Raw genomic sequence first — 12,983 nt, 5'->3', positions numbered from 1 at the left:
ATATTGAAGAGTCTGGTTTTGGTTTTTTAGGGTTTTTGTTTGTTTGTTTTGGTCTCTATTTTCCTTTATTTGTTTAGTTTCTTAAATTCCACACGTGAGTGAAATCATATGATACTTTGTCTTTCTCTTATTTGATTTATTTCACTTAGCATTATACTCTCTGGGTCCATCCATGTTGTTGCAGATGGTAAGAACTCATATATGTATATATATATATACACACATGAGTATATATATATACACACACATATATATATATACACCACATCTTCTTTATCCATTCATCTGTCGAGGAACTTTGGGTTGCTTCCATATTCAACTACTGTAAATAGTGCTGCAATAAACATGTTTAAGGAGTGCATATATCTTTTCAAATTATTTTTTTCATTTTCATTGGTTTAATGCCCAGTAGTGGAATTACTGGATCATATGATAATTTGATTGTTAATATTTTGAGGAACTTTCATACCATGTTCCACAGTGGCTGCACCAATTTCCATTCCCACCAATAGTGCATGAGGATTCCTTTTTCTCCACAATCTTGCCAACACAAAATACCAATAGCATCTTTAACAGAACTAGAACTAATAGTCCTTAAATTTGTATAGAACCACAAAAGACCCCAAATAGTCAAAGCATTCTTGAAAAAGAAGAACAAAGCTGGAGGCATCACTATCCCAGATTTCAAGATATACTACAAAGCTGTAGTAATCAAAACAGTATTTTACTGGCACAAAAATAGGCAGATAGATAATGGAACAGAAGAGTCCAGAAATAAGCCTGTGCTTGTGTGGTCAATCTATGACAAAGGAGGCAAGAATGTACAGTGGGGAAAAAGATAATCTCTTCAACAACTGGTATTGGGAAAACTGGACAGCTACATGCAAAAGAATGAAATTGTACCACTTTCTTACACCATACACAAAAATAAACTCAAAATTAATTAAATGTGAAACGTGAAACCATAAAATTCCCAGAAGAAAATATAGGCAGTTGTTTCTTTTGCATCAGCTGTAGGAATACTTTTCTAGATATGTCTCCTTGGCAAGGGAAACAAATACAAAATTAAATTTTTTGGACTACACCAAAATAAAAGGTTTCTATACGTCATCAAAATAAAAAGACAGTCTATTGAATGGGAGAATATATTTATAAATTATATATCTAAGGAGTTAATATCCAAAATATATAAAGAACTTACACAACTCAACACCCAAAAAAAGTCAAATTTGAAAATGGGCAGAGGACCTGAATAGACCTTTTTCCAAAGAAGACATGCAGATGACCAACATGAAGAGGTGCTCAACATCACTATTCATCGGGGAAATGCAAATTAAAACCACAGTGAGGTTATCACTTTACACCTGTCAGAATGGCTAAAATCAAAAACACAAGAAATAGCAAGTAGTTAATACTGTTTTGGGTAATTGACCTTACTTCTCTTTTATTCCCCTAGATTGTCTCCATTTTCCTCAAAGGACACTCACTGCAAATCTGCCCCCATAAGCTTCCTAAAACTGTGCAGTTGATTGTTCATCAACTGTGTGAGGTAGCGCTGATCAGCAGGATCAAAGAAAAAGTGTCTTGTTAAAAATCCGAAAGTGTGAATCACAGTTTTATGGTTATTGTTAGGACTAGTGAAGAAAGACTGTTACTGAAACCACAAAATTCAGTATTTATCTCTTAATGATTATGCAAGAATGATCTTTATCTTTGAAGAGGCAGGGGACAGTGTATTAAAGTATTTGGACATTTGAGCGGATATGAATATGTAATTATTTTAACTTAGGAAAGTGATCAACAAAATTGTTCAACCATTTAAAATAGTGAAGGGTGCCTGGGTGACTCAGTTGGTTAAGCGTCTGCCTGCAGCTCCGGTTATGATCCTGGGGTCCTGGGATCGAGCCCTGCGTGGCATCAGGCTCCTTGCTCAGCAGGGAGCCTGCTTCTTCCTCTGCCTGCTGCTCCCCCTGCTTGTGCTCTCCTCTCTCTCTGTCAAATAAATAAATAAAATCTTAAAAAATTAAAGAATAAAATAGTGAAGATGAGAAATAATGTATTATAATTTACTACTTAGTTAATGATTTTGTGTACATACAAAGGATATTACAATTTTTAAATAGTGGATTTGGTCCCCCCCCCCTTTTTTAAGATTTACTTATTTATTTTTAGAGATGGAGAGCACGAGTGGGAAGAGCACAAGGATAGGAAGAGAAAAATCTCCAGCAGACTGCGCTGAGCACAGAGCCCAGTGCAGGGCTTGATCTCATGGTGGTGAGATCACGATCTGAGCTAAAATCTAAGAGCTGGTCGCTTGACTCACTACACCACCCAGGCACCTCTCGGTTTATAATAGACATGTCTGATTTTGTTTTATTAATACACTACCAGAGTATAATTGAAGATGGTATAACTCTGAAATTTAAATTTATAGTAAATACAGCTTCAGTTATTTAATATAATAAAATGGAATTTGGGAATAACTTAGACTTTTCTGTTTGTTTTTTAGTTACTAAGTCGAAAAGACAAAACTACCTTTGAAAAATTAGAATATGTAATGAGTAAAGAAGATAATTACAAAAGACTAAGAGACTATATAAGTAGCTTAAAGATGACGCCTTGCATTCCCTATTTAGGTGAGTAATATCACTGTGTGTTCATTATGCCCAGTTGTTCTGTCTTGATTAATCAGTAATTTATATAAAATCCAAGGTACTTTAAAAATGTGTGTATATCCTTTAAAGAAATTACTGCAAGACTGTTAAGTTAAAAAAAATTGACTTAAGAAATATGTTACCTTGTTACCTGGGATGTATTTTCATATTAAATTAGCTTTTGCCCTTAAGGGTTTTCGTAGTATCATTTTTTTGTAAAGATGGACCGTGGGGAAAAAAAATAAAAAATAAAGATGGACCATGGAAAACTAATACATTTTAGCTCTTTTCGTAATGCTTTTAAAGAATGAAAGTGTGCAATGAAGTTTAATGCCACAAAAACATTTAACATTAACTAAAGAAATTTATCAAAAGATTTATTGAATTTATTTTCAATATCATGAATATATATAGTTATTATATGTATATAGTTGGCAGATCTCTTAGGGTAAATTGTGAAAAGCAGTCTTAGTGAATGTTGGTATTGTTGTTTTCCTGGGGAATAAGTTATTTAGCTATGAAAATTCAGCTAGGTGCTGAGACAACCAAGTATATATTTTATATATCATTTCACTAAGAATTTATCTCTTTATGTATATTTTACAGTGTTTATAAATTCCAGGAAGTATTTAACCAATAATATTACAAGATTATTTTCAACAAAAAAGGAATAATGCTTTGTTTTCTGTTTCAATGAAAAGAAGTCTCAAACTGCCCATTTTAAAAAGTATATGTAAATTTAAATACAGAAAATACTCTATGTGATAAGATGCTTAGCATATATTAAGACAAATTGGTTTGATCCTGTGCAGAGATTAATCAAATGATAGAGTTGTTTCTTTCTAGTAACCTTTTTGTCCTCTGTCTCCATTGTCTTCATGTAATAACATTACATTGTCTTCATGTGAGTAACATTGGGTTTCACAGTAATTATTTTTGAAAGTAATTGAAAATCCATTATTTATTTAAATGTCTCAGTGTTATCTTTGAACTCTTTATGATGCCCATGACTAGAAAACAAAGTAGAGACAGAGGCAATTGATAATACTCTCATTCAGCTGTAGTAGAGCATCAGTCTTAGTTTTTCAGAGAAAAGTAGAACTCACTAGAACCATGTAGGACATGATAGGATTCCAGTGAAAATGGGCAGTGTTGTGCATTCTTATTGAAGGCAGAATATCCCAAGCATAGCATGGATAATGGCCACTACATACCAGAATACTATGCTGTTTCTTTGATCAACAGTGCAGCGCTATAGGACACATGACTCTATCAGAGAGCTCTAAGCTAGATGTTAGGAGAGACTTTCCGCATGTGCTTCGCTTTTCACCATGGCCTTGGTTGTGCCCGTTGTTGAAAATGTCATTGACAGTAAGGAGGAATAGAAGATTTTTTTAAAATCATCAGTATCTTCTTACTCTGTAAGAACATAACTTAAAGAACATTAGACTGAGAATCAGCAGCCCTCAATTCCAAAATGACTCTTCTGTACTACTAACATTTCAAGTCACTGAATTGTCTTCTTTGAGCCTTGGTTCTCTTTACCTGGAAATAGCACACGAAGGACCAGAATCATGCTCTTCTTTAGACTGGATGGGACCGTGGTGATTTCTTCTAATTCACTTACTTTATAATTTAGAAAATTAAGGTCCATAAGGTGGAAGGCGTGGCTTATGGCCGTAAAACCAAGTTCCTAATTGATCTGTATTCTGAAGTCTTGATCTGTCATCTTTCCAACTGTCCCTCTTAAGTTCTCATTACAAAATTGACTGATTCTATTATTTTATTTCTCACTGAAATGTTTTTCTCAAATTCTGCAGTTTGTATCTTTTAGAAAAGGAAATTAAGATTCTTTTTTGTTGAAAATGAGCAAATGAATATAAATCTTGGTGCCATGATGTCTAGGTCAGGATTCTGCTTTACATTTTTCCACAGCAGAGACTTTGGTACAGGATTTGAAGTTATCTGTGCACGTGCATATATTTTTGCTTTGTCATGCTCATAGAGAGGAAAGAAAGAGAAGGGAGCAAACCACCAGTGTGACTGGACTTTAGCGGGAACTGGGAAGGTTGTTGTCTTTTAGAGAGTATACTTATTTTCTCCCAGCCTTGGTACCGGCAACAAACACAGTGATTATTCCTGTGAGTTAAAGCTAATGAGGCATATATTGAGGTGCAGAAGTTGATTTGGAGAAAATATTAGAACCATTATCTTGCCTGTATCTTCAGTTTGGTCTCCAGTGATTGACGACTCCTCTTTTCCATTTTCTATGTTCTCATGCTCCAGACTCTTCTTCTCACCATTACCATGTAATTCTCCTTCGCTTTATACCTAAGCTATTAAGAAGTACCCTATTCCAGGGTGCCTGGGTGGCTCAGTGGGTTAAGCCTCTGCCTTTGGCTCAGGTCATGATCTCGGGGTCCTGGGATCGAGCCCCGTGTTGGGCTCTCTGCTCAATGGGGAGCCTGCTTCCCCCTCTCTGCCTACTTGTGATGTCTCTGTCAAATAAATAAATAAAATCTTCAAAAAAAAAAAAAGTAGCCTATTCCTTTCTCTTTTTCTTGCTATTTTCTTTTGCTCAGTATGCTCTTATCTCCCTCTTTAGTCGTAGAGATGTTCCCAGTAGGGCCACCATTGATTTCCTAGTTTAAATGTTTGATAGGTATTTCTCAAGCCTCATATTAATTTTGTAAGGTTGATAGTAGATATTTATTTCTTGAAATTTTCCAGTAGTAGCAACCATTCTCTTGGTTTACCTTCTACATTTCTGGCTTTTGTTATATTGACTCCTATTTCTCTGTTTTTCTTAAATTTATTCTTCTAAGTCTCAGGCCACTGCTTTTATTTATGCTGTACTCCCTGGAGTGGTCTCCTTGAGACTTCTGTAATTCACCCAGTGGCTCCCAAACCTAGCCTAGCAATTCTGGCACATCCAGCCGTCTAGCAAGTACCAGTGCCTAGAAGCATCTTACATAATCAAATACCGACTGAATGAGGTCTCTATAGGTAACTAATTCAGTGTGTTTAGGAGTAACTTCGTCATCCTTCCTCCTTCCTCTTTCCTCTAAACCTGTCTTATCTCCTCACTTAGTCTACCAGTGAGGTGGTATGGCATTATATACCACTCCACTGCACTGAAAACCTGGGGGTTTTACTGGAATTCTTCTCTGATTCTCGCGTTGCCTAATGAAATGAGATTGATGTTTCTAAGAGTTATCCAAGAATTAGAAACCAAAAGGGGAAAAAACAACAAGGAACTAAAGTTAAAATAGAGAACATACTCTTTAGCATCTACATAATTTTATGTGTTGGTAGTCTTCATGTGATGTTCATCCCTTTGCTAGTTTGTAAATAAACATCTGAGACTGTGAGATAATTGTGGAACATGTGGCAATAGAAACTTTTGGTAGATGGGAGAAAGGAAAACTTAATGTTTGTTAGATAAGTTATTATGACTAAGTTTGTTTCCATCTTGAAAATAATCCTTTTAATGTAGAGACAGTTTGTGGTACAGCAGACCTTGAGATTAAATGTATTCCGTCTTTCAAACCATACATGCTTTTTCTAAGAAAATATGAAACATTTTCAATTTATACAACTTTTTGACCGCTTGATTTAATATTTAGGCACCTGGTTTGTTTTTTCATTGCTCATCTTTAATACTGAAGTGTTTTAAAGAATGACGACTAAACAACAGCTTATGTCTTGTTAATATTTGCTTTTTTCATATTTCATTCTAATTTAAAATTAATGACTGTGGTTTTTATATTTAAGTAGTCTTGTTTTCAGAATCCTTTCCTACTCTTAGGAAACTAGGCTTAGTGCAGTTGCCCAAATGTCAACATTTACAAGATGCTGTTGGATAGAACAGAACTTGCCCTAAAAGGACACCTGGGTGGCTCAGTCAGTTAAGCCTCTGCCCTTGGCTTAGGCCATGATCCCAGGGTCCTGGGATCGAGCCCCGCATTGGGTTCCCTACTCAGCGGGGAGACCCGCTTCTCCCTTTCCCTCTGCCTGCTGCTCCCCCTGCTTGTACACTCGCTTGCTCTCCCTCTCTCAAATAAATACATAAATAAAAACTTGCCCTAAAGATGTTGGAAAGATGGTACTCATTATGCATACTGGTAGCTCCTATTTAACTATCCCTCCTCAGTATACAGAATTTGCATAATGCCACCCTTTATCTGTTATGTTGCAAAGGTTCTTATGGAAAGAGTATATCAACAGAAACAATCTATAGTTCACAGAGAAAAGGTAAAGGCAAATCATGTTTGTTGATGAGAGGGGATCCAGACTTAATGATGTTGCTTCGAAGCATTATGACCAAAACCAACCATTCTTAGAGAAGCTTTAAAAAGGAGGTGGCAGTTTATATGCTGAGAAAACTCTTATTTTGATACTGCCAAATTTATCTACAATTCAATGTGGATTAAATTATAAGAAGTTAAAATATTTTCTTGGCTTTCAACTCATCATCCCTTGAAAAATTGTCTCTTCTGTTGGTTTGCATTCAAGGTAAAAATTAGTCAGCCTGGACAATATAGTGAAAACTTCTTAGAATAAGGATGCAGTATTTCTGGAGAGGAATAGTTTGGCAAATCTCAAGGAAAAAATTGTTTTATATGAGAATTATTGCTTTAAATCTGAAAATTATTAACAGCACTCATTTGTTCTTGTCATTGGATAACAATCTTAAGGGGCTTATTGAAGAATTTGGTGTGGGAAGTTTTGCTTTGCTGGAGAGAGAAAAATAGAATGTTGTGCAAAAATGAAAATTTTAGTTATATGAAACATAAATATTCTTTCGTGTGCATATCCTAGCCTCATTTCTACTTTATTCGTGTAGTTTGAGGAAAAGACAGTAGCTTAACAAGCTTAGGATGTTTTCTGGGAAAGATAGCAAGCAGAAATAAAGCAATAGAAATAATTATTGTGGTTAATTTATTGCTTTTGATCAAGTAGAAGCAAGGAAGGTTCTGTAAAATCTCCTACCTTTCTGTAGTACATCAGTATGTTGTTTAGATGCGTCTAGGTGTGACTCCTCTTACTCTTGTAAGATTCCCTCCCCCCATCACACACCCTTAATTTTTGATTTGTTTGATTTTCATAATAGACCTTTTTTTTTTTTTGAGAAAAGAAAAGCTATCCTTAAAATCTTCTGTAATGTAGTGTCCCCTCCATTCTTGATTCTCAAAGCACCATTTTATTTTCATTGTGTTTCATTCATCTTTCTCCCCTTTGGCAGTGTAAGTTCTTATCTCTTGGTTCAAGGCTTTATCTTTAGCATCTAGAACAAAAAGTGTGCACTTATTTATTGGTTGAATTAATGATCCCTTCCGGGCCCTTGTCATTGTTCTAGTAACTTTATTTGTTTTAAATACAAAAGATTTATTTATGAGGCAGTTTTGTTTATCAGCTTCCTACCCACCCCAGTTTTCTTTTAGTATATCAACCGGGCAACCAGTCTTTGCTCAGCAGTATGCATGGTGCCACAAAATGAACTTTGTCCCCGCCCTTATGGAATTTAACATCTCTTTAATACCAGAGGCTTAGATTGACATCATTACCTTATGAAAAATCGCTTCTCTGTTCTTTGTCGTGGAAGTAGTACATTTCATTGCCAGGCCTTGTTAGTGGTGTCCTCTTTTGCACCTAATGAAATGTTTAAAGAAAGCATGCCTAAACTTAGAATGATCATCTGATTTTATCTGATCCTCTTATATTTTTCAGTGGTTTTCAACCTGCCTTGATCTCTTAGTATGATACAGTTCTTTATTTTACTTTATTTTTTTAAATTCTTTTTAAGATTTTATTTATTTACTTGTCTCAGAGAGAGAGAGCACAAGCAGGACGAGTGGCTGTCAGGTGGAGAGGGAGAAGCAGGCTCCCCACTGAGCAAGGAGCCCGATGTGGGACTCCATCCCAGGACTGGGATCATGACCTGAGCTGAAGGCAGACACTTAACCGACTGAGCCATCCAGGCACCGTTCTATTTTAGTTGTAGAAATTTCTACTAACTTGTGTACAAATATTTTTCAAAAATACTAGGTTTTTATTCACATTTTTATTCAGATAATTTTTACAAAATCCAAAGCTGTTTGCAGCTCTGTGGAAATTAGCGAGTTTTCCCCTTCTCCATCTGTAGAGTTTTACTTGCTTAAATGTATAAAAGGCTCTAACACTGGGTCTCAAAAATGTCTAATGGTCAAAAAATGTCACTGGCTTTTGGTATTTTAAGACTTTTATTCCCTTTTCCTTTCTTTGATTTGATTTGTAGATCCTGTACACCATGGAGTACTTTACCTCCTTCTTCTCACTGGATTATATATTGTATTCTGAAACAGCAATAAAGCATGTTCAGTCACTTTCTTTTGAATCCCGAGAATGAGCTCCAACCAAATGGCAGCTAGCCCCAGCTTTTTCTTCAGCCAAAATTACATCTGCATTTTCCATTACCTCACTTCCATGCTTTTTGCCCTCATTCTTTTTTATATATTTAAAATTCCTCTAACATTCTTTAATGGTAATTCTCTGAGGTTTACTTTAGATCACTTGAGAACTTGTGATATAAAAAGGCTGGGGCTAGGGTTACATTAACTTCTTTACCCTGTTCATAGTCTTTAAGAGCTTTTATCTTAAAAATAAATAATGTGTAGCAGCTATACAGATCTACATTTTAATTGTAAGCAGAATCCGATTCCCCCAGTTCCAGCAGCTTTGCTGGTGGCATTTCTGGTTGTTGATGTTTCAGTAATTGCAGCAAAAACATTTTACAATTTTTTTGAGCAAACCTTAATGGGAAAAGAATAATAAAAATCTTAGTAACTGACATTTATTTAGTACTTAATTTTGTGTGCCTGACTCTGTTTTACATAAATTATCTAATTAACAATTTTATGAGGTAAGTGATACTATCATTGTTCATATTTTACAAGCGAAGAAACAGAAGAGGTTAAACTGACTTGCTATAAAGATAGACATTATAACTATTTCATTTATAGTTCAAAGAAAGTATTAGGGCATAATATTAGTATTTTGGGAATTTGTATTGAAATTAAAATTTTGAGTTTGTCAGTCTTCCTATAATCATCTATAAAATTACAACTTAATAACTATTAACTCCACTGATAAAATTAAGTGAACTTATTTTTAAATGGCTTTAGGGGATGAGGGGGAAGGGACTTGGCATTGTAAGTACCATCATTCTTTTCTAACTTGGTTATCTTTCACAGACACTAAAAAGACTAAAATTTTGTTAAGCTATAATTTTAACTTACTATTAAGTATATAAAAATCATTAGTACAGGTTTATAAGTAATTTTGAACATTTTCATAATTTCAGAAGTTTTTATACACTTACTATATTATTACCAGTAGGAGTCCTAAGAAATAAAACACTAGAAGAATTGGCACTCTCAGGGCACTTGGGTGACTCAGTCGGTTAAGCGTCTGCCTTCAGCTCAGGTCATAATCCCAGGATCCTGGGATGGAGCCCGATATCGGGCTCCCCACCCAGCGGGGAGTTTGTTTCTCCCTCCCCCTGCTCATCCTTGCGCTTGCTTGCTGGCTGTCTCTGAAATAAATAAATAAAATTTAAAAAAAGAAAAAAAGTATTAGCACTCTTATGTCATGACTCATAGAGTCTAGAGTCAGGTGAGCACTAGACTGAAAATTTGCTTGTTATTCTCTACCAGGCTTGGAGACTTGAGGATAAGTTTATTTGTAGATACCTACTGAATTTTAAGGCATTGTCTAATGTTAGCATTATTCAAAATTGGAACTTTTTAAAGTCTCTGTGTCAGAGATGTCAAGTTTCCTAGACATTGATGGTATCTCCCATTGAGTACAGAATAGCATCTAAATCATTCTTAGGATAAGTTTCATTTCATTTGTTAAAAATAACTGAAGGGGTCGGGGGTGGGAGGTTAGGGGAGCTTGGTGGTGGGTATTATGGAGGGCACGTATTGCATGGAGCACTGGGTGTGGTGCATAAACAATGAATTCTGTTACACTGAAAAGTAAATAAATACATAAATAAATAAATAATAGAAATAACTGAATCCTTTTGTAAACCAGCTCCAAGATTACAGTTCAGTCATATTGAAGGTAGAGCAACCATGTCTTTATTCCTAGATAACATGCAAAGTAGCTAGCTGTTGGACACAAGTGACCTATTTAATCTCTCAGAAGATCCTCATTTGGCTGAAATTCCTACCATGAATATCCATCCTCACCTTAGTTTTTCTTTATCTTTTCTTACAGTCTGGTTTCTTCACTAACTGCCCTAATAGCATGACATAGCTCTGTTAGGTTTGCAAATGAAGATCATGGATCAAATAATTTTATGTCTGAAAACTTGGGTAGTATTTCTTTTTAACACAGTTGTTGATCACCTGCTCTATGCAAGGCACCATGGTAAGTGTGGCAGAAAGTACATAGATGAATAGTAATAATCTGATAGCCAAAGTCTACAGAGTCTTTACATTTTACCACATATACTACCTCATTTGATTTTTGTAGTAACTACGTAAGCTAGGTACTGTTCATATCCTCATTTTATAGATAAGAAAGTGGAGTATAAAAAGCATCCAAGGTAGCACGGCTAGGAAATTGATAGAATTAGGCTACAAATCCAAGCAGTACTGACTTTAGAACCTACCCTTAGCTGTCATACAACTCTGGTGCTTATTTTCTGATCTCCAGGAACTGCAGAACAGAGCTATATCATGTCTGCAAAAGAGAACAGAGTGGGCCTAGTGGCCAAGACAGTTCAGCATTCAGCCCAGTTTTCTAGTTTGTATGTGGACTTCACATCATTCTAGTTTAAGTAATATAATATTCCTTTTCTGTGAAAATTCTGTAAGGCTTGCCTTTGATCGGGTTTTGGATGTTTAAGTGAAATGCTATAGGTCTGTCAATAAATGGAATACTCTAGGAAAATTTTACTAAGATTTGATACAACAACTAGATGCCTAATTTGTCCCAGAAATCTTTTTTTAATATTTTTAAAAATTTATTTATTTGAGAGAGAGAGAGAGCATAAGCAGAGAGGAGGGGCAGAGAGAAAGGGAGGAGCAGGCTCACTGATGAGCAGGGAACCCAATTTGGTTCTCTGTGCCAGGATCCTGGGATCATGTCCTAAGCTGAAAGCAGACACTTAATTGACCGAGTCATCTGGGGGCCCCATCCCAGAAATCTTACACCAGATTTTTTGTTTTTGTTCTGGGGGTGGTAGGAGGGACTTCAAAACCATTTGAAGGTGACCGTTAAGTAAAAGAATACAAATACTATAAGGTTTTGATGTTCTCTTAACCTTCTTTCACCAGAATTTTAATTTTAACATGTGACAGAAAAAATACTGGTCATGTTGGTGGGCTTGAGTTGTTTAAATGGTCATCTTCAGTTCTGATTGGGTTTTCTTTTTGCTTAAACAAAAGTCATGAGATTTCTCTAAATTTTTAGTTCACGAATGAATTCTGGAAGGAAATTATTCCAGAAGATTAGTAATAAAGTTGTTACATCCAAAGGTGAATAAATCTCTCTCTCTCTCTCTCACACACGCACACACACACACACACACACACACACCATAAAATGGAATTAGCGAATTGGACTAGCCAAACCCCTGTGGATTCTGCTCTGAAGCTATTGAATCTCAGTATTGGGAAAATATCTAACAGTTCCTTGAAATTGTATTAGTCCCATCCATCAGTATGCAGTAATGGCTTGTAAAGCTCTCCAAGCTTTCTGACTTTCGAGTAGCAGATTTGGGGGTAGGGTGAGCAAGAAAATTAATAAGCTTATAGTTCTAATTCAGATATGAAAACCTTTAGCTTATTAAATTTTTGTAATATCAGTATTTTGCTGATAACAACACCACAAATGCGTTTCAGGAAATTTTGATGTTCAATAAATCATATGAAGATGATACTAATAAAATAATTTGTCTATTTCTATTTTTGTAAATTGACTATTTAAATATTGCAAAGATTATTTTTGTTTTAAAATCTATATTTTAATACTGTGGGTCACTTAATTCTTTTGGGAAATCAGCATATAATATGTTGTCAAGAATTCAGATATAATCATTTCATGTGAAAGGCACAGATTCAGTTTGAAATAACTTTTATTCAATGCAAAATGTATTTTCTTTTGGCAAAATTAGAGTTTTCTCTAATTTCCTGTCTGTAACTTTATAAATAAAATGTATTACTTGGCTTGAAATCTTAAAATTATTTTTCTATTGGAAGTTAGAGCAATCTCATAAAGTTTTTAAATAAATTGTTCTTGAAAATGTATTCAGTTTTGATTTAAAATAAAGCTAAGCTT

At 35.1% G+C, this 12,983-nt stretch overlaps 1 protein-coding gene across 2 annotated transcripts in view; it reads left to right on the top strand.

Moving 5' to 3' along the window:
- The window catches only part of LOC111150663 (Ral GEF with PH domain and SH3 binding motif 2), a 156,222-nt gene that overhangs the window by 76,487 nt on the left and 66,752 nt on the right, over positions 1–12,983 (top strand). For both annotated transcript variants that reach the window (XM_022508175.1, XM_022508174.1), the window contains exon 8: positions 2,510–2,636. In XM_022508175.1, coding sequence (XP_022363883.1) covers positions 2,510–2,636 — 127 coding nt within the window. The remainder of the gene's footprint in view (positions 1–2,509; positions 2,637–12,983) is intronic.

The sequence above is a fragment of the Enhydra lutris genome, unplaced genomic scaffold (genome assembly GCF_002288905.1).
Source record: "Enhydra lutris kenyoni isolate GAN:26980312 unplaced genomic scaffold, ASM228890v2 scaffoldscaffold24, whole genome shotgun sequence".
In the NCBI taxonomy this organism is placed as follows: domain Eukaryota; kingdom Metazoa; phylum Chordata; class Mammalia; order Carnivora; family Mustelidae; genus Enhydra; species Enhydra lutris.
This window is presented reverse-complemented; position numbering and strand designations above follow the sequence as displayed.